Source organism: Trachemys scripta, chromosome 1 (genome assembly GCF_013100865.1).
Source record: "Trachemys scripta elegans isolate TJP31775 chromosome 1, CAS_Tse_1.0, whole genome shotgun sequence".
NCBI classification, from domain to species: Eukaryota; Metazoa; Chordata; order Testudines; family Emydidae; genus Trachemys; species Trachemys scripta.
Genome location: NC_048298.1, coordinates 3,363,188 through 3,389,923, shown reverse-complemented (window position 1 = coordinate 3,389,923; position 26,736 = coordinate 3,363,188). Strand labels below are relative to the sequence as shown.

General features: G+C 47.7%; 1 protein-coding gene and 1 pseudogene across 1 annotated transcript in view; one reads left to right on the top strand and one right to left on the bottom strand.

Annotated features, from left to right (window-relative positions):
• GOLGB1 (golgin B1) overlaps positions 1-26,736 on the top strand; it is a gene marked incomplete in the record, with an annotated part of 100,375 nt that overhangs the window by 69,405 nt on the left and 4,234 nt on the right. Inside the window, 7 exon segments of the mRNA XM_034763621.1 lie at positions 2,558-2,736; positions 3,620-3,788; positions 21,168-21,317; positions 23,983-24,141; positions 24,354-24,451; positions 25,060-25,194; positions 26,481-26,586. Coding sequence (XP_034619512.1) covers positions 2,558-2,736; positions 3,620-3,788; positions 21,168-21,317; positions 23,983-24,141; positions 24,354-24,451; positions 25,060-25,194; positions 26,481-26,586 — 996 coding nt within the window.
• On the bottom strand, positions 9,001-9,770 carry LOC117873822 (annotated as a pseudogene).

Sequence of the window (26,736 nt, the reverse complement as noted above, 5' to 3'; positions counted from 1 at the left end):
ACTTGCAACTTCTTCCACCTTGGTATAGTCTGCAGACTTTATAAGTGTACTCTCTATGCCATTATCTAAATCATTGATGAAGATATTGAACAGAACCGGACCCAGAACTGATCCCTGTGGGACCTCACTTGTTATGTCCTTCCAGCATGACTGTAAACCACTGATAACTATTCTCTGTTATGCACCCACCTTATAGTAGCTCCATCTAGGTTGTATTTCACTAGTTTGTTTATGAGAAGGTCATGCAAGACCATATCAAAAGCCTTCCTAAGGTCAAGTTATACCACTTCTACCACTTCTCCCCTATCCACAAGGCTTGTTACCCTGTCAAAGAAAGCTATCCAGTTGGTTTGACACAATTTATTCTTGACAAATCTATGCTGATTGTTATTTATCACCTTATTATCTTCTAGGTGTTTGCAAATTGATTGCGTAATTATTTGCTCCATTATCTTTCAAGGTACAGAAGTTAAGCTGACTGGTCTATAATTCCCTGGGTTGCCCTTTTCCAGTCTTCTGGAATCTCGCCCTTCTTCCATGACTTTTCAAAGACAATTGCTAATGGCTCAAATATCTCTTTAGTCAGCTCCTTAAGTATTCTAGGATACATTTCATCAGGTGCTGGTAATTTGAAGACATCTAACTTGTCTAAGTAATTTTTGACTTGTTCTTTACCTATTTTAGAGTCTGATCCTACCTCATTTTCATTGGCATTCACTATGTTAGACGTCCAGTCGCCACCAACCTTCTTGGTGAAAACCGAAACAAAAGTTATTAAGCACCTCTGCCATTTCCACATTTTCTGTTGTTGTCTTTCCCCCCTCATTGAGTAATGGGCCTACTCTGTCCTTGGTCTTCCCCTTGCTTCTAAGATATTTGTAGAATGTTTTCTTGTTTCCTTTGATGTCTCTAGCTAATTTGATCTTCTTCTGTGCCTTGGCTTTTCTAATTTTGTTCCTACATCTTGTGTTATTTGTTTATATTCATCCTTTGTAATTTGACCAAATTTCCACTTTTTGTAGGACTCAAGAAAGCGTTTCAGGTCATTGACGATCTCCTGGTTAAGTCAAGGTGGTCTCTTGCCATACTTCCTAACTTTCCTACGTAGTGGGATAGTTTGCTCTTGTGCCCTTAATAATGTGTCTTTGAAAAACTGCCAACTGTCTTCAATTGTTTTTCCGCTTAGATTTGCTTCTCCCACCAACATAGCACTGTGCACATGAGCGCTTCTGCTGTCAAAACTTATGTTGCTTAGGGCTGGGTTTTTTTTCATAAGTGCTAGTGTAGACATGGCCTTGGAAAACGTTGTGGCAGCGCTCCTCTGCCTCGGTGAGTTCTGTGCTTCCACTTAGTGGTGGGCCAGTGTATTCCTCTCTACCTCAGAATTTCCCCATGTCCCTGGGCTTGCTGTCCATGCTTGCCTGAGCAGGGTTCCTCCTGGCCTCCCTGACGGGGAAGTGGGAGGGAAGCCTCTTGGTCTCTGGTAGCCCCTCCGGGCGTCGTGGCAACAAACCAGGTCCCCAGTTCAGTCTCTCCCCTCCGGCGAGGTCTCTTCCCTCAGACCTCCGGGGTGCAGAAGGGCTGTTCATCGTGTTGGGTAGGGTTTCCCCTGCCCTTCGCCTCTGTACCTGTGGGGTTTTCCCTCCTGGTGCTTGTCAGCATCTGCACCACCCAGCTCTCCAGTAGCACACTTTCCTATCACGCACGCCTATCTGCCTGCAGGGGAGGCTTTTAACAGGTTCTGGCAGGCCCTTGATTGGCCTCTGGTGTCCTAATTAACCTAGAGTAACCTCTGTTCAGTTACCAAGGGAAAAAGGGACTCAGAGCACTGACATCATGCGTGCCAAGTGGCACCGGCTGGTGGATGCAGAGCCTGACACCCTGGACATGTTTGAACAGGTCAGCCTCATGACCCTGAACAGTTTGCAGAAATGCGTCTTCAGCTACAACAGCAACTGCCAGGAGACGCCCAGTCACTACATCGTGGCCAACTTGGAGCTCAGTTCCCTGGTGGTGCACCTGCTCCTGCGCTATGACTTCCTGTAGCACTCTCCCGTGGCCGTCTGGCCTGACCCTTTCACAACATGCTTTATAGTGATAAACTCAAGGGTAAGAGGTGACAGTTTATTTACATTGGGAACAAATATTTGATAATGAACTCATCAATTTAGCAAAGATGCACTGAGATCCATTGGTTGGAAGTTGAAGCTAGACAAATTCAGACTGGAAATAAGGTGTACATTTTAACAGTGAGAGTAATTAGCTATTAGAACAACTTACTAAGGACTGTGCTGGGTTCTTTGCTTCTGGCAATTTTTAAATCAAGATTGGCCAGTTCACCAGCACTGATGCTGTTCTGAGCTGCTTTTAGCAGGACTTGTCTAGTAAGTGATGGTTCACTCCATAAGCCCTGCCTGCCTGCTGGATGTGACCACCTTCTCCAGATGCCATAGTGAAGAGCACCTTAGGAATTTCTGTAAATAATTTACAAAACTTTGCCTGTCTATTCAGCATCAGTTACAGGATTTGTCATTCTGCTGTTTTCCTTTGATTAAAGCTGACAGAGCTGAAGAATCTGAAGCAGCAGTACCTGCAGATTGGCATGGAAACAGCTGAGATCTCTCACTTAAAGGCTCGACTGCAGGAGTATCAGCAAGATGCTGATAAACAGCATTGTCTCCAAGAACAATTGAGGCAGGACAGCATTTCCTGCCAACAGGAGCTCCACCAGCTCAGGTGAGAACAGCCCTTCTGCATACTGGTCTAGGGGGGGCAAAAAAATCTCCTTAACACAAGATTTAGGGGGTCCCATTGGGAATAGAGCGGATGGCTGGAGGATGAGGTCAGGTGGTTATATGAAACTCTCATTCTGGAATAAGCCAATGGCTCTTCTAATTTTGTTTCTTGCCTCCAGCGGTGGCTAGTATTGCATATTGCAGAGGAATGTATAACTACCCCCATCCAATATTATACCTAATTTATGCAGTACTAGAACGAGGGAGCAAATTTCTCCCTCCCCACCTGGTGACCAGCTTCTTCTCTGAGGCCCCTTAGATGTTAACCTAATTTGTGTTACTGCAGAAGCCATCCTTACTTATGAGTGAGCTATTCTTTATTTTATTAGTTTGATGCTCAACCCATGCTGCTGTCACCCTTAACAAATGCAGTCCATAAATATTCATACAGCAGTCTGTCCTTCCCCACAGAGCTAAAATTAACCAGCCAGTGAGAAGACTAAGTGATTTACCTTTCATCCCTGCCTTGCAGACTGACACAAGTTGTTTATCACAGTCTAGTCCAAACTGTCTGAAGACAAAGGAAAACATATTGTCCAGGGGTACTGTAAGTGTGTAGCAGTGAACATGCTGCAGCCCCCAAGCCAACTGCAAAATGGCTTCCTGAACCCTGCTCTAAGTCCTCAACTGTGTGAGTTGGGTATCTCTGTCTCTAAGCAGCAGTGTCTTGTTGCAAAGAAACTCTCCTGGCATAGGTTAACTGCGGGGAGTAATGACTGTTCCCCTGCTAGACCTGTGCTGGGCTTCCTGAGTACTGCAGGTGACTACGCAGGACATACTGTCGGAAGTGCCCTCTATAATGTCGACTATATGTTGCTTTGCAGACAAGAGAAGACAACATGGGAGATGCAAAACAAGAGGGCAAAAGAGCAGTACTTGATGGCCTTGGCAGACAAAGACCAGCAGCTAAGTCACTTGCAAAGGATTGTGCAAGATTGTGTGAAGTCACCCCTGTCCAAGTCGCAGGTCATAGAGGAACAATACCAAAGGCAGGTGAGCAAGGATGGAGTTCCCTTCATATTATAGGGAAATTGGAAGCTTGGAATTCAGTCAGGGAGGAGCCAGAGTGGAGGAGTGGGGTCACAGCATCTGAAAGCAGGTGGGTCAAATGTATTAGAGTGGAAAACACAAGTTTTTCTTTGAGCGTCCTCTGTATGTTTCCATTTGTGGGATGCACCAACTGTGCAGTGGGGATAGGTGTAAACGTCTAGAAAGCAGTGCTTGTTGGAGCATCCTTGTGTGTCCCCTTTCCCCGCCCTTGCGGCTCAGAATGCTCAAAGAGTTAGAATAGAAACAGGGCCAACGTGCGTCATATATTTCATTTACTTCCGATCGCAATAGCAAGCTGATGTGGAACCTCACTCAGCTTTCTTGATCTGGGCTTTTGGAACTTTGTTCCCAGGGCTTTTTTATTCTTAGTCTTTTGTTTGTTTTAGTCAATTCTAGTTTTCTCTAGTTTATTTGCTCCAAATTCTGATTTTTAAGTACATTTTGGCGCCTGTGTGGCTCTTTGTGCTCTGTCATGAGTCCTTGGGTCTGATATAGCGGATCAGACCTCCAAGAGACTTGCACCTCTTGTTCCCACTGTTCTCCACATGGGCATCTGAAGTGGGAATATGTTAAGCTTTCCCCATAGAAGGGCACTTCTCTGCTGCATGTGCAGGACCTTAATAGCATGGGCTAGGAAAGAGCTCCAGAACTAGCTGCAGGCAATGTTCCTGCAAGGGGGTCTTGCAGCCAAAAATCCCCGAACAGAGTCTCTGAGCATGGAGCATTCCAGGAGACTTGCGTCAGGCACTGATCCCCTGCAGGAGAGGCAAAAGGACCACACTTGATTCATAAAGCAGTGACCTACTTAGCTGGAGCTGAGCCTAAGGATCCACCTGGCTCAGATCCAAAGAAGCCAGCTTCAGCCCGTCTCAGCTCACTTCTCTTTTACCCAGAACGGGAGTTACCGCCACCTTTGGTAGCATCTCAGAGACTGTCAAAGGGGTTTTGCTTTTGAAAACTCTCTCCTGCTAAAGGGAAAGAGAACAAAAAATGTTAAAATGAAAGCCTTACTTAATACTTTACATTTCAAAGGCTTTAATTGTTTTCCCTTCTTTTCTGTATCTTTATTACAAGATTAAAGCACTGTTTAATGGTATGCTTGTCATGATACTAAGCTGGCTGAGTTTCTGCATGAGAAATCCAGAACCTCATTTCCAGTTGTTTAATGTTGGACAGTGACTGGGTTATGGTAACACCTTTTAGTCCATATATTCCATCAAAATTAGTTTAAGATCTATTATTTTGTGTTAGATGTAACCAATTGTCTCAAGTACTTCTACCTACTTGCTATTACTTGAAGCTCTTTTCTTGGCTAAATAAACTTGTTTTTACTGTAAACAAATCTAAGAGCTGTAAATTAAGCAGAGCAGTGATCCTGACGTGTACCTGGTAAACTGAGGTGTACTATTCCTTTGGGAATAGTGTATCTGTGATACTGAGAGTGTCCAGTGGACCAGGGGCTGGGTACTACAGGAAGATGTTTGGAGGGCTCGAGGTTGGAGTGTGCCTATTGCTAACCTGCAGAAGGATAGCAAAGCCTGCATAGGCTGAGAAGGGAATGCTTGCATTGCCCATAGCTGGTGGAGTCATAGATTCATAGATAAGGCTGAGATTTTGTCTCCGGTATTTTTAGTAAAAGTCATAGACAGGTCACAGGTAGTGAAGAAAAATTCATGGAAGCCTGTGACCTGCCTGTGACTTTTACTAAAAATATCCATGACAAATTGAGAAGCTCAGCTGCAGGAGCGGCTGGGAGTGCCGGGGGGTCCCCGCCAGCTCCGGGAGTCTCCCGCTGCCTGGCAGGGGTACCCTGCAGCTCCCAGGCATCTCAGGCAGAAGTAAAAAAAATCATAGCCTTATTCATAGATTCTAAGGCCAGAAGGAGATCATTATGGTCATCTAGTATAAGCTCCTGTATATCACAGGCCATAGAACTTCACCAAAATAATTCCTAAAGTATATCTTTTAGAAAAACATCCAATCTTGCTATAAAAATTGTCAGTGATGGAAAATCCACCACAATCTTTGGTAAACTGTTCCAATGGTTAATTACTTATTCATTAAAAATGTATGCCTTATTTCTGGTCTGAATTTGTGTAGCTTCAAATTCCAGCCACTGGGTCATGTTAGACCTTTCTCTGCCATATTGACGAGCCCATTATTCAATATTTGTTCCCCATGTAAGTACTTATAGACTGTGATCAAGTCATCCCTTCATTTTCTCTTTTCTAAGCTAAATAGATAGATTCAAGGAGCTCAATCAGTATAAGGCATGTTTTCTAATCCTTTTATCATTCTTGTGACTCTTCTTTGAACCCTCTCCAACTGATAAACATCCTTCTTGAACTGTGGATGTCAGAGCTGGACACATTCCAGTAGTGGTCGCACCAGCGCTAAATATAGAGGTAAAAAATAACCTCTTTACTCCTACTTGAGATTCCCCTGGTTATGCATTAGCCCTTTTGACCTTTTGGTCACAACGTAGAATCATAGGACTGGAAGGGACCTCAAGAGGTCATCTAGTCCAGCCTCCTGCACTCGTGGAATGACTAAGTATTATTTAGACCATCCCTGACAGGTGTTTGGAGATTTTTAAGAGCAGGTTAGACAATGATGGTGATTCTACAACCTCCCTGGGCAATTTATTCCAGTGTTTAACCACCCTGACAGGAAGTTTTTCCTAATGTCCAGACTAAACCTCCCTTGCTGCAATTTAAGACCATTGCTTCTAGTCCTATACTCAGAGGTTAAGAAGAACAATTCTTCCCCTCCTCCTTGTAACACCTTTTATGTACTTGAAAACTGCTATCATGTCCCCTCTCAGTCTTCTCTTTTCCAGACTAAACAAACCCAATTTTTTCAATCTTCCCTCATAGGTCATGTTTTCTAGACCTTTAATCATTTTTGTCGCTCTTTTCTGTACTTTCTCCAATTTGTCCACATCTTTCCTGAAATGTGGCACCAGCTGGACACAATACTCCATCTGAGGCCTAATTAGCGTGGAGTAGAGTGGAAGAATTATTTCTCATGTCTGTCTTACAATACTCCTGCTAATACATCCCCGAATGATGTTCACTTCTTTTGCAACAGTGCTGACCTGTTGACTTATATTTAGCTTGTGATCTACTATGACCCCCAGATCCTCTTCCGCAGTACTTCTTCCTAGGCAGTCATTTCCCATTTGTAAGTGTGCAACTTATTGCTCCTTCCTTAGTGGAGTACTTTGCATTTATCCTTATTGAATTTCATCCTGTTTACTTTGAACCATTTCTCCAGTTTGTCCAGATCATTTTGAATTTTAATCCTATCCTCCAAAGCACTTGCAACCCCTCCCAGCTTGGTATTGTCCACAAACGTTAAGTGTACTCTCTATGCCATTATCTAAATCATTGAAGATATTGAACAGACCTGGACCCAGAACTGATCCCTGTGGGACCCCACTCATTATGCCCTTTCAGCATGACAGTGAACCACTGATGATTACTCTTTGGGAATGGTTTTCCAACCAGTTATGCACCCACCTTATAGCAGCTCCATCTAGGTTGCATTTCCCTAGTTTGTTTATGAGAAGGTCATGCGAGACCATATCAGAAGCTTTACTAAAGTTAAGATATACCACATCTACCTCTTCCCCCCCATCCACAAGCCTTGTTACCGTGTGAAAGAAAGCTATCAGGTTGGTTTGACATGATTTGTTCTTTACAAATACATGCTGACTGTTACTTATCACCTTATTATCTTCTAGATGTTTGCAAATTGATTGCTTAATTATGTGTTCCATAATCTTTCAAGGTACTGAAGTTAAGATGACTGGGGTCTGTAATTCCCCAGGTTGTCCTTATTTCCCTTTTTATAGATTGGCACTATATTTTCCCCTTTCCAGTCTTCTGGAATCTCTCCCGTCTTCCATGACTTTTCAAAGATAATCGCTAATGGCTCAGATATCTCCCCAGTCAGCTCCTTGAGTATTCTAGGTTGCATTTCCTCAGGCCCTGGTGATTTGGAGACATCTAACTTGTCTACGTAATTTTTAACTTGTTCTTTCCCTATTTTAGTCTCTGATCCTACCTCATTTTCACTGGCATTCACTATGTTAGACGTCCAATCACCACCAACCTTCTTGGTGAAAACTGAAACCAAGAAGTCATTAAGCACCTCTGCCATTTCCACATCTTCTGTTATTGTTCCCCCCCCCCCCCAATTGAATAACAGTCCTATCCTGTCCTTGGTCTTCCTCTTGCTTCTAATATATTGGTTGAATGTTTTCTTGTTACCCTTTTGTGTTCAGCTAGTTTGATCTCGTTTTGTGCCTTAGTCTTTCTAATTTTGTCCCTACATACTTGTGTTATTTGTTTATATTCATCCTTTTGTAATTTGACTTAGTTTCCACTTTTTGTAAGTATCTTTTTTGATTTTTAGATAATTGAAGTTCTCCTGGTTAAGCCAGGGTGGTGTCTTGCCATATTTCCTGTCTTTGCTCTTGTGCCCTTAATAATGTTTCTTTGAAAAACTGCCAGCTGTCTTCAGTTGTTTTTCCCCTTAGACTTGCTTCCCATGGGATCTTACCTACTAACTCCATGAGTTTGCTAAAGTCTGCCTTCTTAAAATCCATTGTCTTTATTTTGCTGTTCTCCCTCCTACCATTCCTTAGAATCATGAACGCTACCATTTCATGATCACTTTCACCCAAGCTGCCTTTCACTTTCAATAAGGTAAGATAGTGTGAGAAAAGTGCAAAGTAAAAAATATGTATATTCACACACACACACACACACCACATTCAAACCTCGCTCCCAACCTCTTTCCCCCCCAAAAAAATGATTAAAGAAAGACAAAAAACTCATTTTGCTGGTAGATCAGATTGTCTTTATGAACTACTTTACAAAAATTACTCTACAAAGTAAGGGCCCGACCCAGCAGACATGTATGCCTGTGGCTGACTTTACTCATATGAGTTGTTCAGTTGATGTCACATGAACAAGTTCACTCATGTAGTTCTAATGTTTGCAGTACAAGACTCTAAGGCAATAAACATGTTTAAGACTATTAAAGAGAACAAAAACTAAAACAAGCAGGAAAAAAAATAGTGCCAGATGTGAGTTATATCAAACATCTTTCAACAGAAAGGTTTGCTCCTAAAGCCCTGAATATTTAAGCAATTTTGCAAGATTAAAAGGACTAAAACCCAAGAAGTTGGTACAGATGTTAACTAACGTAAGCACAGTTGCTTCAGGCAGGTATGTAAGGAGGTGGGGGTTCCTTCTCAGGCATCTTCACTGCCATTTCCTAAGTTGGCAGGACATACTGTGGAGGAGCTTCAAATGCAGGATACATGGCTATCTCGGGCAAGTTTCTGTTGCTGATGTATTTATAGCAGTTCCATACACAGTTAATTAGATAGGCCTTTAAGATGATAAATAAGGCAAAAAACACCAGGACAATGAACAAAATACAGCTTGAGTCAAGTGCGAGGAGGTCATCTTTGTAAGGGAAACCTGGTAACTCATCCAGATACTCTTTGATTCTTCACATGTAAGTAAGAGAACTGATGGCAATCAGGCAACTGAGGACAAAGTTAAAGAGCTGGTAACAGAAGAGTGGAATGAGCCAGCCCACTCGGTGAGCAATTGCTCCATACACCATCATTGCACTTATCGTGAACAGGAGGAGTGAGATGGCAAAGAGAACACAAGCGTTTTCAGCCATTCTCTCAGAACCATAGTAATTATCAATGACTTCATACTGTATGTCAACAGTTGGCACTGAATTAGGGTGGGTAACTTCCACAGTCAGCAAGATGCCCATCAACAAGTTCACCACCATGTACCATGTCCCCAGGATGATGGTCCTGGTATGGACATGGCAGCAGCCGCAGCAGCGGGTGCTGTAAAAACGGTCCCAGGCCCGGCTCCCCTTGAATGTCATAGCGGTGGCAACAGCGCCTTTTCCTCACACGGGCCGCTCGCTCGATGTCTCGGTCGACAGGCCCCTTCCCCCTCTCCAGCGGAGGAGAGGAACGCAGCCCTGCTGTCATATCACCGCCTCTCTGGCCAATCAACGATTGAATTCACTTTCAAATTCTTCGTCGAGTGATTGCTCATTTGCATTCCACAATAGGTGTGCGTGCTCGCCACATGCACCAGTGCCCGAAGTTTTTCCCCTATCAGTACCCGTAGGGGAGCACCCCCCGCGACTCCTGGAGTGGCGCCTCTATGGCACGGTATAAGGGGCACTGTGCGCTCCTCTCTCCCCCTCCACCCCCGCCAGTTCTTTCTTGCTGCCAGTGAAGGTGCATCGGAACTGCTCTGCTCCAGCTTTTCTGCAGCTTTCCTCTTGAACTATTGTTCGTTCATAGTTAGTTAGTAGTACCTGTAGTTGAAGTAGTTTAGATTAGTGTTAGTTTAGTTTAGTGTGCCCGGGTCGGGGCATGCCCCGTGTCCCGGGCTTTAAGTCTTGCGACACTTGCAGGCACCCGATGCTAGTGAGTGAATCGCACGCGGACTGTTTATGCTGTCTGGGGGAACCCATCTCAGTGTTTGCTGCAAGATTTGCAGATCTTTCAAGCCTCAGACCAAGAAGGAAAGGGACATTCAGCTCAGAGCCATTCTGATGGAGTCAGCGCTGACCCCGACATGCTGCTCCGAATCAGCACTGGGTATCACGGTGTCGGTATGCAGCGACCCTTCGTTGCCTTCCACCAGTCGGCACCGCTCCTGATCCGCAAGGCACGCCAAGAATGCTGAGGAGAGGTCTTCTCCGCCGAGACACCGGAGCAAGACTGGGAGAGTCTAGACCCATGTTGGGCAGTTCTCGGTCCCTGTCAGCCACCAGGCCTCTGACTCAGGTTGAGCGGAGTAGCCCAGCCCACTCAGCGCAGGCCTCCCCGGATGTCCGGGTGCCCTCCACGCCAGAGGCACTGCAAGCCGCCCGGGGTTCTGTCTCTGCCGGTACCAGGGGCACCGCTGCTGTTGGCTCCCTGGTCCAGAGGCAAGCCACCGCTTGGGTCGCCACCTGATAAGTACCCTTCCCGGTTGAGGGAATGTTCCCGACACCATTCGCCGCTCAGCGACCGCCCCATGCACAGTCCGCACCGGTCCCCGTCAACCCCCACCAGGTTGTCTGGCTGGGTTCCAACTGACAGGGGTTCCAGGCACTGTTCTGCCTCGAGGGACCGGATCCTGTCAAGACCCAGACAGAGGGCACCAGAGGTCCTCGTCTCTGAGAGGGTACCGTAGCCTGTTGCGATACAGGCGTTGACGCAGTTCCCGTTCTTTGTCTCGCTCCAGGACCGCGCCGCAGCACCGCCCCCGCAGTCCCAGGCATAGATTGCCAGCACCTTGCTGTGGCGGATTCGCCCACCAGAGCCAATTGCGGAGCAGCTGCTACCGGCGGTACTGCTCTTCCACGTTGGGATCACGGTCTTGTGGTCAGCACCGATCCCGATGCCACTGCTCCTCCTGATCCAGGGACAGCTGCAGGTCATACGCCAGCCTGTCCACCCTTCGTAATCGTCGGTCAATGGGACAGGCTAGTCAGTCTGAACAGCCCGCTTCGCCAGTGCCACAGCAGGTGCAGTGGCACCGGGCTCCTGGACCAGCACCGTGGTACCAGTGGGCCCTATGGCCCCCGACACAGCCCCCGGTGGGGGCTCGCTCGGTGGCTGGAGCCTCGGAAAGACCATCGGCCTCCCTTTCCCAGCCTCCCAGAAAGGGTTCGGTGGTACATGCATCTTCAGTTCCGCACCCGGAGGACGACCAAGTGGTGGGACCTCTGGTACCAGTGGATACACAGAGTACCGCACCCGCATCCTCATCCTCCTCGATGAGGCAATTACGACGCCTCCTCCCTCTGTTCCGCAGGAGGACTCTAAAGCCCACCAAGAACTATTGAAAAGGGTGGCATCAAGTCTTAACCTTCAGGCCAAGGAGGTGGAGGAAGCCTTCAGACTCCCTCTTCAACGTCCTATCACCCTCGGCACCGGGCAGGGTGGCCCTCCCACTCCACAAAGGGGTGGCAAAAATTTCAAACACCTTGTGGCAAGCCCAGGCTTCTTTGCCCCTCATCTCTAAGAGGGCAGAACGGAACTACTTTGTGCCCGCCAAGGGGCATGAATACCTGTACACCCACCCTGCTCCCAACTCCCTGGTGGTCGAGTCGGTCAACCACAGGGAGAGGCAGGGCCAGCCAGCCCCTACACCGAAAAATAAAGACTCAAGGAGGCTGGACTTATTTGGGAGAAAGGTTTATTAGTCCTCAAGTTTCCTGTTAAGGGTGGTGAACCATCAGGCTCTCCTGGGTCAGCATGAGTTCAATTTGTGGGGCTCTCTACCCAAATTCGAAGACTCCCTCCAGGAGTGTGACAAGGAGTGCAAAGCGCTGGTGGAGGAGGGTACAGCAGCTGCCAGGGCAACCCTGCAGGCAGTGTCAGATGCCGTGGATACAGCTGCAAGGTCTATGGCCTCCGCGGTGTCCATGAAGAGGGTGTCGTGGCTCCTGCTGTCTGGGCTGTCCAGCGAGGCACAGAACTCCTTGCAGGCCCTGTTTGCGGAACAGACGGACATGAAATTGCACGGCCTGAAAGATTCCCGCACAACACTTAAGATACTTGGCCTCTATGTCCCGGCTCCGGCCAGGATCAAGTTTAGGCCTCAGCAGGCTCCCACCCAGGCCACCCATTCTAAATATGAGCCCCCTTATAAAAAGTCTCGGGACTATAAAAAGCACCTGTAGAGACAGTCTGCCCCCCAGCCTGGGCCTTCCAAGGGCAAGCAGGGGGGAAAACGTCAGTTTTGACGGGACGCCTGGGGGCAACTTCCCAGTTCATACCAGGGATCCACCTGCAATAAAGCTGCTCTTCTCCTGCCGGTTGTGTGCTTTTCTCCCAGAGTGGTCGTGGCTGACCTTGGACTGTTACGTCCTCAACACCATCTCCCGGGGCTATACCCTCCAGTCTACCTCTACCCCGCCCAACCACCTTCTGTCCCAGTCCATCCTGGGGGACCCCTCTCACGAGGCCCTGCTCGAGCAGGAGGGGGGCGGCTCATTGGCCTAGGAGTGGTGGAAGTGGTGCCAGCGAAGTTCAGACGCAAGGGGTACTACTCCCGCTATTTCCTTATCCCGAAGGCCAAAGGGGGGCTCAGGCCCATCCTGGAACTGCGAGGCCTGAACCAGCACATGGTAAAGCTCAAGTTTCGCATGGTCTCTCTGGCCTCCATCATCCCCCCCTGGATCCTGGGGACAGGTACACCTTCCTCAATCTGCAGGACGTGTACTTCCACATCCATATATTCGAGGGGCACAGACGTTTCCTCCATTTCACAGTTGAACAGGAGCACTACCAATTTACAGTCTTCCCGTTTGGCCTGTCCACTGCTCCCAGGGTATTCACAAAGTGCATGTCTTTGGTGGCGGCCTACCTCAGATGTTGTGGGGTCCAGATCTTCCCCTATCTGGACGACTGGCTGGTCAGGGGCAGCTCCAGGTCGCAGGTGCAGGATCACATGGTGCTTCTTCTGTCCACATGCGCCACCCTGGGCCTGTTGGTAAACTACGCCAAGTCGACTTTAGTTCTGGTGCAGCGCATAGAGTTTATCAGGGCAGTCCTGGACATGACACCATCCAGGGCCTCCCTCCAACTAGACAGGTTCGAGACCCTAAGAGGGCTCATCGATACCGTCACAAGGTTCCCTGTGACCACAGCCAGAGCATGCCTCCAGCTCCTGGGTCACATGTCGGCATGCACATATGTGGTTTGCCACGTCAGGCTGAGGATGAGGCCCCTCCAGCTCTGGTTGGCCTCAGTGTTCTCCCAGTTCAGAGACAGGATGGACAAGGTCTTCACTGTGCCTAAACCAGTGATCGCCTCCCTACAATGGTGGTCCTCCCTGGGGAACATGCTCCACGGAGTCCCGTTCAGGGGCAGGCCCCCATCGGTGGAGCTGGTGTCTGACATAGTCGGGTGGGGAGCCCATGCGGGGAACCTTCAGATCCAAGGTCTGTGGTCTGCGCCGGACCTTGCCCTGCATAGAAACATCAAGGTGCTCAGGGCGGTCCGTCTGGCATGTGTAGCTTTCCGCTCGCAACTGGAGGGCAGAGTGGTCAGGGTTCTCACAGACAACACGGCCTCGATGTTTTACATCAACAGGCAAGGCGGGGCCTGCTCCTCAGCCTTCTGCCAGGAAGCCCTCAGCCTGTGGGACTTCTGCATAGCCTACGATATCTGCCTGGAGGCCCACCACTTAACCGGGCACCCGGAATTTCCGGGCGGATCGCCTGAGCCAAGACTTCTCCTCTCAGCACGAGTGGTCACTACACCCAGAGGTGGTGCACAGGATTTTCCAAACTCCCCAGGTGAACCTGTTCATGACACGGCAGAACCACCAGTGTCCCCGCTTCTGCTCTGGGAGGGGTTGGGCATGGGCACCATCTCCGATAACTTCCTCCTATCCTGGTCAGGCCGGCTTCGCTATGCCTTCTCCCCGATCCTGCTGATCGGCAAGGTCTTGGAGAAGATATAAATGGACAGGACCTGGGTCCTCCTGATCACCCCGGCGTGGCTCAGGCAACATTGGTACGGGACTCTCACGAGCCTGGCAGTCGCCAGGCCGTGGCCATTGCCGCCCTGCCCGGACGTGCTCTCCCAGGACCAGGGCTGCCTCCTCCACCCCAACCTAGTGGAACTCCACCTCACGGTGTGGCTGCTCAGTGGTTACGCTGGGAGAAAAGGATGTGCTTGGAAGGGGTTCAGTGCGTCCTCCTGGAAAGCAGACAGCCCTCCATGCATCGGGCCTACCTGGCAAAGTGGTCTCGGTTTTCACAGTGGGCGGCTGATCGGGGCGTGTTGCCCGTGGCTTCCCCAATTTAGCTAATTTTAGACTACCTCTTTCATCTTAGAGCCCAGGGCCTAGCGCCCCCATCCATCAAGGTGCACTTGGCGGCCATATCAGCCTTCCACCTGCCGGTGTAGAGGCACATGGTCTTCTCCCATGCCATGACTGGCCGATTATTTAAGGGATTGGATCGTCTCTTCCTGTACATTAGGCCCCAGTTCTGCAGTGGGACCTGAACTTGGTGCTGGCCCGGCTGACAGGTCCCCCGTTTGAACCGCTAGCTACATGCTCCTGGTGGCACTTCTTGTGGAAGGTAGCCTTCCTGGTGGCGATCACGTCAGCCAGACAGGTCTCGGAGCTCAGGTCCCTGACTTCCAAGCCCCCGTACACAGTGTTCCATAAGGATACGGTCCAGCTCCGACCACATCCTTCATTCCTCCCCAAGGTGGTCGCTACCTACCACATGGGTCAGGATATCTTCCTGCTGGTGCTCTGTCCCAAACCCCATGCGTCCAGTGAGGAGCGCCGCCTCCACATGCTGGATGTGAGACAGGTTCTGGCTTTTTACCTGGAGTGGACTAAGCCATTCAGGAAGTCCTCACAGCTGTTCATTGCCTCAGCCGAATGCATGAGAGGTCGGCTGATCTCCACTCAGCGGCTCTCCAAATGGATCACCTCATGTATTCGTAACTGTTACGATCTAGCAGGAGTCCCCCTGCCTCTGATTGTGAGGGCACACTTGACTAGGGCGCAAGCCTCTTCAGCTGCCTTTCTAGCCCACGTTCCCCTTCAGGACATTTGTAGGGCTGCCACCTAGTCTTTGGTTCACATGTTCACCTTGCGTCTCCCAAACCAGCGAGGACGCCGGGTTCGGCAGGGCTGTACTCCGTCCCGAGAGTCTGTGAACTCCTTCCCACTTCCAACAGATACAGCGTGGAATCACCTATTGTGGAATGCACATGAGCAATCACTCGAAGAAAAGCCAAGCTGGTGTTCTTTGAGATGTTGCTCATGTCCATTCCACATCCCGCCTTCCTTCCCCTCTGTTGGAGTTGTCTGGCAAGAAGGAACTGAGGATGGGGGGAGCGCGCAGCGCCCCTTATACCATGCCATAGAGGCGCCACTCCAGGAGTTGCTAGGGGCGCTCCCCTACGGGTACTGCTAGGGGAAAAACTTCCGGCACCGGTGCACATGGCAAGCATGCACACCTATTGTGGAATGGACATGAGCAACACATCTTGAAGAACACCAGTTACGGAAAAGGTAACTGTCTTTTCTCAACCAGTTCTTCCCTATTTGTCAAAATCAAATCTAGAACAGCCTCTCCCCTAGTAGCTTTCTCCACCTTCTGAAATTAAAAAAATTGTCTCCAATACATTCCAAGAACTTGTTGGATAATCTGTGCCCTGCTGTGTTGTTTTCCCAACAGTTGTCTGAGTAGTTAAAGTCCCCCGTCACCACCAAGTCCTGAGCTTTGGATCATTTTGTTAGTTGTTTAAAAAAAGCCTCATCCACCTCTTCTTCCAGGTTAGGTGGTCTGTAGTAGACCCCTACCATGACATCACCCTTGTTTTTTACCCCCTTTTATCCTTACCCAGGGACTTTCAACAAGTCTGTCTCCTATTTCCATCTCAACCTCAGTCCAAGTGTGTACATTTTTAATATATAAGGCAACAACTCCTCTTTTTTTCCCTGCTTGTCCTTCCTGAGCAAGCTGTACCCTTCTATACCAATATTCCAGTCACACACATTATCCCACCAAGTTTCTGTGATGCCAACTATGTCATAGTTGTGTTTATTTACTACTACTAATAAAATAATAACAACTAGCATTTCGAATTCATCCTGCTTATTCCCCATACTTCTCACATTAGTATACAGACACCTAAGATACTGATTTGATTCCCCCACCCCGAGTTTTGTCTTCTCTCCTTTATCCTTGCTGTAGCAGCCCAGGCTCCCACCAAATTCCAACCCCTCTCCCAGGTCTCTATGTTTTTCACTTACCTGTGGGCTTTGGTCACCTGCCCCCTTCAAACTTAGTTTAAAGCCCTCCTCACTAGGTTAGCCAGTCTGTATCCAAATATGCTCTTCCCCTTCCTTGATAGTGTTAGAGAAGAGCAGGCTGACCCAGAGGCAGATTGCGTAGACGGGCTTCTTTATTGCAGTGCTTGTTCCCCTCAACCCAATTGTCGAGTAAACACTGAATTAGTTACAGCATATTCTTTTTATCTAAGTTAGTATGTAAATACCTGCATTTACTACAACACCCCCAAAACCCTTATTGAGTAATATGAATGCCCATACAATGAATATCAATAGCTATATACTGAATGTAATTATCCCCGCCCCTGATTACTGTTTACAACATTAGCATATTCTACAGATAGTTTTTACTTTGAAGATGCATTTTTTTTTGCAATAATTGCAACCACGAATTCCCTTGATCAGCGGTTCACAGGGAAGGGAGGAAGGGGCCATGACCCCGAGTTTGTTTATGTGTCTGGGAAAGGAAGGGATGGGGAGATATCACTGCTTTACATGAAGAGTATTCTTTAGATCCCCACATTCCTTATGCAGCTGCAACGCTTATCAATCCTTAACAAGGAGAAGGGAAGGGAGAGGAATAGCACTTTATCAAGCAAAGAGACAGTGCCTGCCCCGCCTTCCTCCCTAATACCATGCTAGCGGTTACCCAGGTCTTTACTTAACCCTTACATGTCCCAATAGATAGGTGGATCCCATCTCTGCTTAAGCAGTCCTTCTTCCTGGAACAGCATCCCATGGTCAATGAAGCCGAAGCCCTCCTGGCGACACCATCCTCGCAACCAGGCATTCATCTCGAGGATGCATCTGCCTCTGTCTAGGTGCTTACCCTTGATTGGAAGGATTGAAGAGAATACTATCTGTGCTCCCAACTCCTTCACCCTTACTCCCGGAGCCCCATAGTCATGTCTGATCTGCTGAGGGGGTCATACCTTGCAGTATCATTAATGCCCGCATGGATGAGTAGCATGAGGTAGTAGTCACAGGACTGTATGATCCTCGACAATCCCTCCTTAACGTCTCGGATACGAGCCCCTGGCAGGCAGCATACCTCCACTCAGAAGAGAGTCACCAACCACCACTACCCTACATTACTTCCTGGGAGTGGTGGCTGCAGTTCTCCCAGCCTTGGGGATACATAGCTTCTTCTCCTCCACCTTTGGGGCTGATTCCCAATTGTTCATTGCTAGGTCAGCATATCGGTTTTCCATCACCATAGTGGGTGGGTTGGGATTAGGGGTGGAGCTCTGCCTGTTGCCAGAAGTAACCAGCCAGTGTCCTCCCTGTGCAGAGCCATATCCTCCTCCCCGGTATTGTGACAGCAGTCCTCTGTAGCTGGATAGCTTCCTCAGTCTTGGATGTCTCCATATGAATCTCTCGAGGAATTCCTTGTGGGCACGGATGAGCCTCAGCTTAGTCCCCTCCTCCTTTATCTCTCCCACCGGCTTCCTGAGAAATTCCACCAGCTGGATGGTCCCCCCCAGCCTGGCTTTCTGTGAGTGGGAAATGTAGGACACAGTCTCTGCAAATCCACACCAGGATCTGGGTAAAGGCAGCCATCCTGCTTTGAGCAGGGGGTTGGACTAGATGACCTCCTGAGGTTTCTTCCAACCCTAATCTTCTATGATTCTATGATCCATGGTCAGGTTGTCTGTCTGGATACAGTAAAAAGCAACAGAGAGTTTTGTGGCACCTTTAAGACTAACAGATGTATTGGAGCATAATCTTTCGTGGGTGAATACCCACTTCGTCAGACTACAATTCTTGATTTCTGCTGTATATTCGTTAATATCAACTTCCCCGTTCTTCCATTTGTTGTTGTGGTTGTTTCGTTTTACTTTTTTACAGCTGCCATAATTTCCCTTTTAAACCAGGTGGGGATTTTTAACAGCACGGCCTCCTTCCTCAATTATGGGATTGTGGCTTTTTGGGTGTCTAGTAAGGTGTTCTTAAATTATTCCCAATTATTATTCACACTTTTATGATTGACTTCTTCCTCCCAGCTGATATGGCTCATAATTGTTTTCAGCTTTGTGAAACTGGCCCTTTTTAGAGCTCTGTGTGTGTGTGTGTGTGTGTGTGTGTGTGTGTGTGTGTGTGTGTGTAATAAAAATTGGTCTGAATTTTATTCTGTTTGCACATTACAAATGTGATCAATCATGGTCACTTGTACCTGATATACCATCAACTTTTAGGTCTGTGATCAGTTCCTCTTTATCTGTTAGGACACGGTCTAATATAGAATTCCCCTGTGTTGGATGCAACACTTTTTGAGTTAGGAAATTGTAATCTATAATTGTTAGAAATCCCAAGGACATTTTAGTACTGGCAGCATAAGACCTCCAGCATATGTCACTCAAATTGAAGTTCCCCATGATCTCACAGCTTTTTTTCCTACACGTTATAGAAAGGTGTGTAAAGAGGTGGTCATCCTGTTCCCTAGTGTGTTTTGTGATCTGTGGCAGACACCAACTAGTCCCCTATTCAGGATCATTTTTGTATGAGTTATCCAAGATTCAGAAACAGGTAATACAATTTTTAACACAGAGTGCCACTCCCCCACCCCTTTGCTCACTTGATCCTTCCTTTAAATAGGTTAGAAACATTGATTTTAACGTTCCAGTCATGCAAATCATTCCACCAGGTTTCAGTAATACCAACTAGATTGAATTTATGCTCATAAATGAGTAATTCCATTTCCTCCTTTTTATTACCCAGGCTCCTAGCATTCGTGTATTGTCAATTCAAGAATTTCTTCTCTTCACGTCCTTTCGTTCCTTGATTAATTTTGTTCTCAACATCTCATTTTCATGCTGAGTGCTCATATCGTCCCTGTTTTAACCCTCTCTGTTTGCTGTTAGTTCAGCCCTCTCCTGACTATTCTAACCAGCCTGTCCACAAGGAGATTGATCCCACTTCTGCTGATGTGGAGGCCATTCAAACTATACAGCCTTCTTTCCCTCTAGGGAGCTGACCCCTGCCAACCGCAGACAAGGCTTCCTCATGCTAAGGACAAGTAGTATTGAGGTGCCTCGCAGCCCTCGGAAGCATCACAGCCCCACAAGTGGTTCCATGGTTCCCAAACCCAAGTATGGATTGTGAGACAGATCCAATGTGGATCCAGTTTTTAGACAGGAATGTGTGCACCAGACCACAAGGGCACACTTTCCTTTGCCCTCAAGGCCAAGGGGAAAAAGCATAGGTCTGTTCCAGCACCGGAAATCTCTCCTCCTATAATGCGGAGAGAATGCAGACATGAAGCTGTCAGAAAGGTATTGCTGTGCTAACATCCCCAGAAACTATGGTTCTGGTTCCCTCTTACAGGCTCTCAGACACTTCACAGATCATCCCTTAGATCCCTGTTATGGGTTAGGCCCATCAGCACGTCAGTTCCTTACTTGAATCCGGCATTGGACTAATGATGGGTGCTCTAGGTGTACCTTAGATAGATAATTTCTTATGACTCTGACTATAGAGAATTCTCTTCAGCACAAGCATGCTGATGTGTTAGAGGTTATGGACCCTCCGTGTCCCAGCAGCAGCCATATAAAAGATTCCAGATCCAGAGGCTCTGAGGGTTGTTCGTTACTTATATAATAATCCCAATATCCCTGTGACATGGACTAGTGAGAAATATCCGCATTTAGCAGATGGAGACACTGGGGCAGAAGGTGTGGCTTGACTAAGGCCACAGATGATGTCCATGCCAGACTGGGATGAGAGCTCAGAAATTCCTGATTCATGGGTCCCTGTTCAGTAGCACTGTAAATACTTAGCAATGCCAGTCTCAAGCAACCGCTCAAGGTATCAACAACAAAAAAATGGGAAGAGCTATGTTTGGGGATAGTGCTTTGAGAAGCTCTCTTAGGATAGCAAGCTGCCTAATAAGGATGTTCTCTGCTGCTGATTTCATCCTTTAAGCTGAAGTTGAGTATTTAGTGTGGTAGACAAAGCCACTGTCTCAGAGACCTTACAATCTGTAGGCCCAAGTGAGAACAATACAGCTGGCTGGAGTGTACAGTTGTGGAGTTCTTGCATGGATCATGTGAAGGAAAGGGAGGCGGAGTGCCAGTTTCTTTGTTCTCTAAGCTGAAGAGCCATAGGGGCAAGGATGTCTTTGCTGACGCTCTTGCACATTCCCATCCATGTAGTGGTGCCTTTTGAGCCATTGCTGTGCAGATCTCTAAGGAGGCTGTTGGGCAAACAGGGAAGGGCAAGAGTTCCATGTGTAAGCCAACTGAATTTTCACTAATTGTTCTGCTCTTCAGCTGCCCCTTGTGCTGTGGCCATTTACTCTCACCCCTTCGGCATTGGCAGGCAAGGTTCCAGATATAGGCTCATTGGAGGGTTTTGTGACTTGTACACCAGGCAGGTGCGTGGTTAAAAAGGGAACGGGATTCAACAAAGATCTCAGCAATAGGTACTTTCATCACTCTTTTCTTGGCAGACTTCTCCAGAGACCCCCAGCTCCAGTGAGACTTTGGGAGGAGACCCGTCCAGCCTAGAAGCCGAGACAGATCACCTCCGGGTCCAACTGGGTGACAGCCTGAAAGAGCTGCACCAAAAGGAGCTGAGAATTCAGCAGTTAAACAGCAAGGTACAGCAAGTCGCCTCTGCCTGCTTATGGAACTTGGGACTGAGGGCAAGGAAGAGAACAGATATCCTATAGGACTTGGAGGAAGGGAGCAGATCTCTGCCTGCTTAAAGGACTTGTGCTGGGAATGTAGACTCCTTGGAGGTCCCTAGGGGTTGTAGCGAACAAACGTCTGTCCCAGAGCCTACAGACCCCCACCCAGAGAAGTAATGAGACTCAGGGTGAATATCAGGAAAAACTGTTGGGCTGCACAACAGCTTCCCTAGAGAAGAACTGGGGGCCCCATCACACCTTGACAGGGCCATGGGTCCAGCCAGAGAATCATCCCCAGGGGCAGAGCTGGGGACCCTGTTGCTCCCTGGCACAGGGGTGGATCCCAGAGGAAGGGCCAGGGCCCTGTCACTCCCCATTAGGGAGATGGATCCAGTTCATGAACTGTCTTCTGTGGCGGGGAGCTCCAATACTAGGGACACTTTAAACTGGTGAAAATACTAATAATTATAGCTAGGGAACAGTCCTGCACTAGCTTCTGAGAGATTGATTTGGCTCCATCCAGTCCATCTCTTACATCTATTACTTCTCCATTAGTCAGGGCTGTATTAAGGCATAAGTACTATGGGCCTGTGTCTAGGGCCCCAATTCCTGGAGTCATGTGATTACATCAGATTAGGAGTTCCAATTTTTTTTAAAAAGTAAGTTCCTTGCCCTTATAGTTGTGAAGAAAAGTTTGAAACTGTGGCCTGAGTGTAACCAATACACTGACTGTCTGAGTTTGCAGACAGCCTGAGATAATCGCTCCAAAAGGGAGGAACTGTCCCATGCATCTCAATGGAGTGTTAACTCTGACCCATTGCTTTAGAGGCCCAGACAACCCATCCCAGACAAGGGTTCTATATGATAGATGGGGAAGAGTATAGCAGACCCAGCCCTCACCCAAGCAGAGAGAGTCTGGCAGCGGGATAGTTATTGAAGGACAGTGGGGATGGGCACTTGCTACTATTCCTGCCTCATTGGGAGGGAGAAGGGGGCCCTTGCTGCTCCCAGAGGGTGAAGGATCCCAGCTGCCATTCCTGGATGGGAAAAATTTCCTGATGCTGCTGCCCCTGAGCTCTCTGGGATCGGATGAGGGCCCCCTACCACTCCAGGTTGGGTACAGGGCTATATTGTGGGACTGGACCCCAAAGGGCCCTATGTCATGGTGTGCCTAGGATTCCAAATTGCTTTAATTCAGTCCTGATGACAGTCTGTGGCCCTGGCAACAAGCGTCCTTTTCACATTCACATTGTGACACAGTTCCTGCCAACTGGTAAGAAACAGATCCTGGACAGCTTCTCCTCTGCTTGCAGTGCATAAGTTTTGGGTCATCTCTCTTCGCGTAAAGAAACAAGCAATGATGTACAAAAGAAAATTATCAGAATTGCAAAGTCAAGCAGTCAGAAGTTAAAAAATGTTAGAATTACGGTGGCCTGTGCATGCTTAATTGTGGTCCCTTGTTCCTGTGCATTTTGGTACTGTCCCCTGTGTTAGTCACTACATACCTTTCAGCTTCTGCAGCAAATTATCCAACAGACAATAGTTTCATTTACTACACAACAATGCCTTATTCACCATCCACCCTGAGCACTGAATGATCCAGGAATCCTGGACACATTCAAATCTCAGACATACATAAAATTCTCCTCACTGAATTTTTCCAGAAACTTTACTTGGCAAATTCAGTATTAAGCCTAGAGCTGGGCATTTCGTATTCTGCCTACTTAATACCACCTAAACCCCTCAGCATTCAGTAAGATCTGTGCCAGTGTAGTCCCAATAAAGCAGCAGTCATCGCCATTCTATAAGGGCTAAGCCTGCTCCGGGGGGGGGGGCATCTTTATAAAACAGCCATCCTGATTACGTGAAGTCTAGTTCAGTGAAATAAATGTCATGACTTTTATCTTGACCATAGCCCCCTTATCACTTGCCTCATTGCTGAGTTTTTGTTTTTTTAAATCTCCGCAGTCCTCTCTCTCTCACCACCCAGTCTGACCCATCTTCTCTCCAGCAGAAAGACCTTCCCCACACCAGTTCCCTTCTGCTGCTGCTCCTTACTCTCAAATGCCTCGTTGAGAGCCAAGAGCAGGGAGGTAGATTATATAAGGAAAACAGGCCACAAGTCGGTCAATTTCTATCAACTTAGGTCATTGATCTTTAGTGCCCTCTGCCTGCCTTCTGCAGCGTTACGGGTTGTAAGAAGCGATCTCATTCCCATATAAAGTAATATGGAAGTCACTGAGCCCAAGAAATTAGCAGGATTCAAAGAGGGATTTGCACATTTATGTTGATAAGAATATCTAACATTATAAGAGTTATTGCTAACATAAATTTTAGAAGGGATATTAAACCTCCTGCTTCAGTGCTAAAGCCAAACTCTAACTATTGAAGATCAGGATGAGACCTAATCTGGGGGCAGATTATTCCTCATCTGCTATTGTGAGGTTCTTGCACCTTCCTCTGAAGCATCAGGTACTGGCCACTATCAGGGATGGATCCTGGACTACATGAATTTGGGTCTGATTGAGTCTGGTAATCGCTACCTTCCTAATAAAGCTCTTTTGCTGTGGATGCCAAGGGGAGCAGCTTCTCTCAGAAGTTCTGTTTTAGCATCTTTGCTTGGTCTTCTTCCCAGCTCTCTCAGATCTTTGAGGAGAAAAATGCCCTCTCTATTCAGCTGCGGGGCAGCAGCCAGAATCTCCGTGAGAGCCACCAGCACTGCCGTGAGGTCCTGAACCGCTGCACGGCCCTGGAGAGGCAGCTGCAGGAGCTGCAATCCCCAGACAAGGACATGGTAAGGGGCGGAGTAATGGAGGGAAGGTGGTGTATTCCTCTTGACAGCCTAGGCGAATTGAAGGGCAATTCTAACTGCAGACTTTGTTTACTATGTGACATGGGAGCTGGTCTGGACTCTGTTCTGTTTGAGACTTAATCCTGCTCTCCCATTGCTTCACTGATTGCCCTGCCCAGCACTTGATGCATTGCCACACATATACTCTGTTTCAGAGGTCACTTGTGACAGATGCTGCTCCAGGAGCCCCCCAGGAAAAGAACGAACTTCAAAGAGAGTGTTACACTCCAGAACTGCAGGAATTACAGCTGAGGTGAGGACAGAGGGAAGGGTGTAAATCCTGACACAGGACCTTGGCAGTTGCCCAGTGGGGCAGGGAAAAGTCTGAGTCCTGCTGTGGCACCCTAGAACCTTCTGGAATTTCTGAGGTGCACTCAGTTGTTGTGACTCACTATTCCTTTAGATGAAACCACAGACACTGACCGCAAAATGTAGCAATTGCTGTTGCCCAGTGCGGGTCAGTTTAGCTAACCATTCACTACACTGGCTCATCAGTAAATACTGAGTTACATTTATGGTCCTGGTCTCAATCTTCAAGGCTCTCAATGAGCTGGACCAGGGCTGCCTCTGGGACTGAGACCTATTATGACAACTGTGCTCCTTGGGAATAATGGAACTACTGGTAGGAGTGGGTGATGGAGCCCTGGGCTATGGAACTCCTTTTCTGCATTGGCCACAAAGCCTTCATGGCTCAGTGCAAGTCCCACCTCCTCATCTCAGCATTCCCACAGTAAGTAAATAAAACCCACCTGTTTGTGGAGACAAGGGAGAGAATCTCCATGTACTAGAGCAGTGACTACAATATAAGCAGAAGTTTCGCGAGAGACATTTTGGGCATTTCAGTGTCCTATTTTCTACCAGGTTATCAGAGGCCAAACAGCTGCACAGCAGCACAAAGCAGGACCTGAGGCATTTGGAAAAGCAGCTGCAGGAGGAACGAGATCAGCGTCTTGCTGCAGAGGAGGCTTTCTCAGCAGCACAGGATCACATCAGGAGGTGGAGTGTTTCTAATCAAGCAAGCGGTTACCTTAGTGCATCACCAAGTTTCTAGCTGTCTGTCCATCTCTGCTTTTTATAGAACGTCCATCACTGCAAAATCCGGGCTCCACATTGGAAAGGCTGAAAGTTGGTCGTGACTTTTCCTTAAAATCCCAGTTTTAAAGGAAGCCTCCTAGTCATTCCCAGTCATCTCTGAGCAAAGAATCCCTGTCTGAAATCTAGGACAGTTCTTCCATTTGTAGGGAATCTCCATTAGTCTGCCCTGGCCACCAGAACTTAACTGTATTATGGCAGTGCCCAGATTCCCCGCTCAGGATCAGGCCCATTGTGCTGGGTGCTTCACAGACACTCCGCCAGACATGGCTCCTGCCCCAATGAACTCTCAAGTTAATTTGAAATAAGACTCAAACAATGGGGAGTTGGAGTAGGGCTGGAACTAAGGTCATGCCCTTACACAGGGAGCTGGTAAGTAATTTGGATTCCCAGGGAGTACCAAATTTTTACAAATGAGTTCTCCTCAAGTGATGCCATAATCATGCCTTCACTGACTGACCGATTCCTTGTAGGCATCATGGCCTATTGTTTGTGGTTTCCTATTATCTCATTGTGTGTCCAGAGCACTGGTCAGGGCATTGAAACCTATTAATCATAGAATACTAGACAGGACCTCAGTGGGTCATCTAGTCCAGGCCCCTGCACTCAAGGCAGGACTAAGTATTCTCTAGATCGTCCCTGACAGGTGTTTGTCTAACCTGCTTTTAAAAATCTGCTATGACAGAGATTTCATAACTTCTCTAGGCAATTTATTCCAGTGCTTAAGCACCCTGACTGAAAGTTTTTCCTAATGTCCAAGCTAAACCTCCCTTGCTGTAATTTAAACCCATTGCTTCATGTCCTGTCCTCAGAGATTAAGGAGAACAATTTTTCTCCCTCCTCCTTGTAACAACCTTTTATGTACTTGAAAACTGTTATCGTGTCCCCTCTGTCCTCTCTTCTCCAGACTAAACAAGTGCAGTTTTTTTCAATCTTTCCTCATAGGTCATGTTTTCTAGATCTTTAATAATTTTTGTCATATAGCCCTTAAACACCAGTCTCTTGAACCACACCCAGAAGTGGCTAGGAAGCCAGTGCATGAGCTGGAGTAATGCACTGTTTATGGCTAGCACTGCCCAGCAGGCCAGCAGCCATGTTCTGCACTGGCTCTGGCTTCTAGGTGACCCATGCGAGCAGCTTGCTGCATTGTGTGTTCTAGCAATTAATGAGCGTTTCTCTCTCTTCTGCAGGTTGGAGTCAAGTGAATGGGCATCTGCTCTGGGTTCCAGCATTGATGTGTCTCCATCCCATGAACACTCCTTGCTGATTGACCCCATGGACAGTTCCTTTGGCAAGGTAAGAATACTACTGCAGTGGCTGTGTCCAGGGAGCTAGCTTCATAATGTAGGACATGTGAACAACTGCTGCTGCAGAGGAATGTGGCCAGAACATGGGGAACGGAACCATGTTGATTCTCAGCACTGGATATAGTTCATAGCCTCTAGA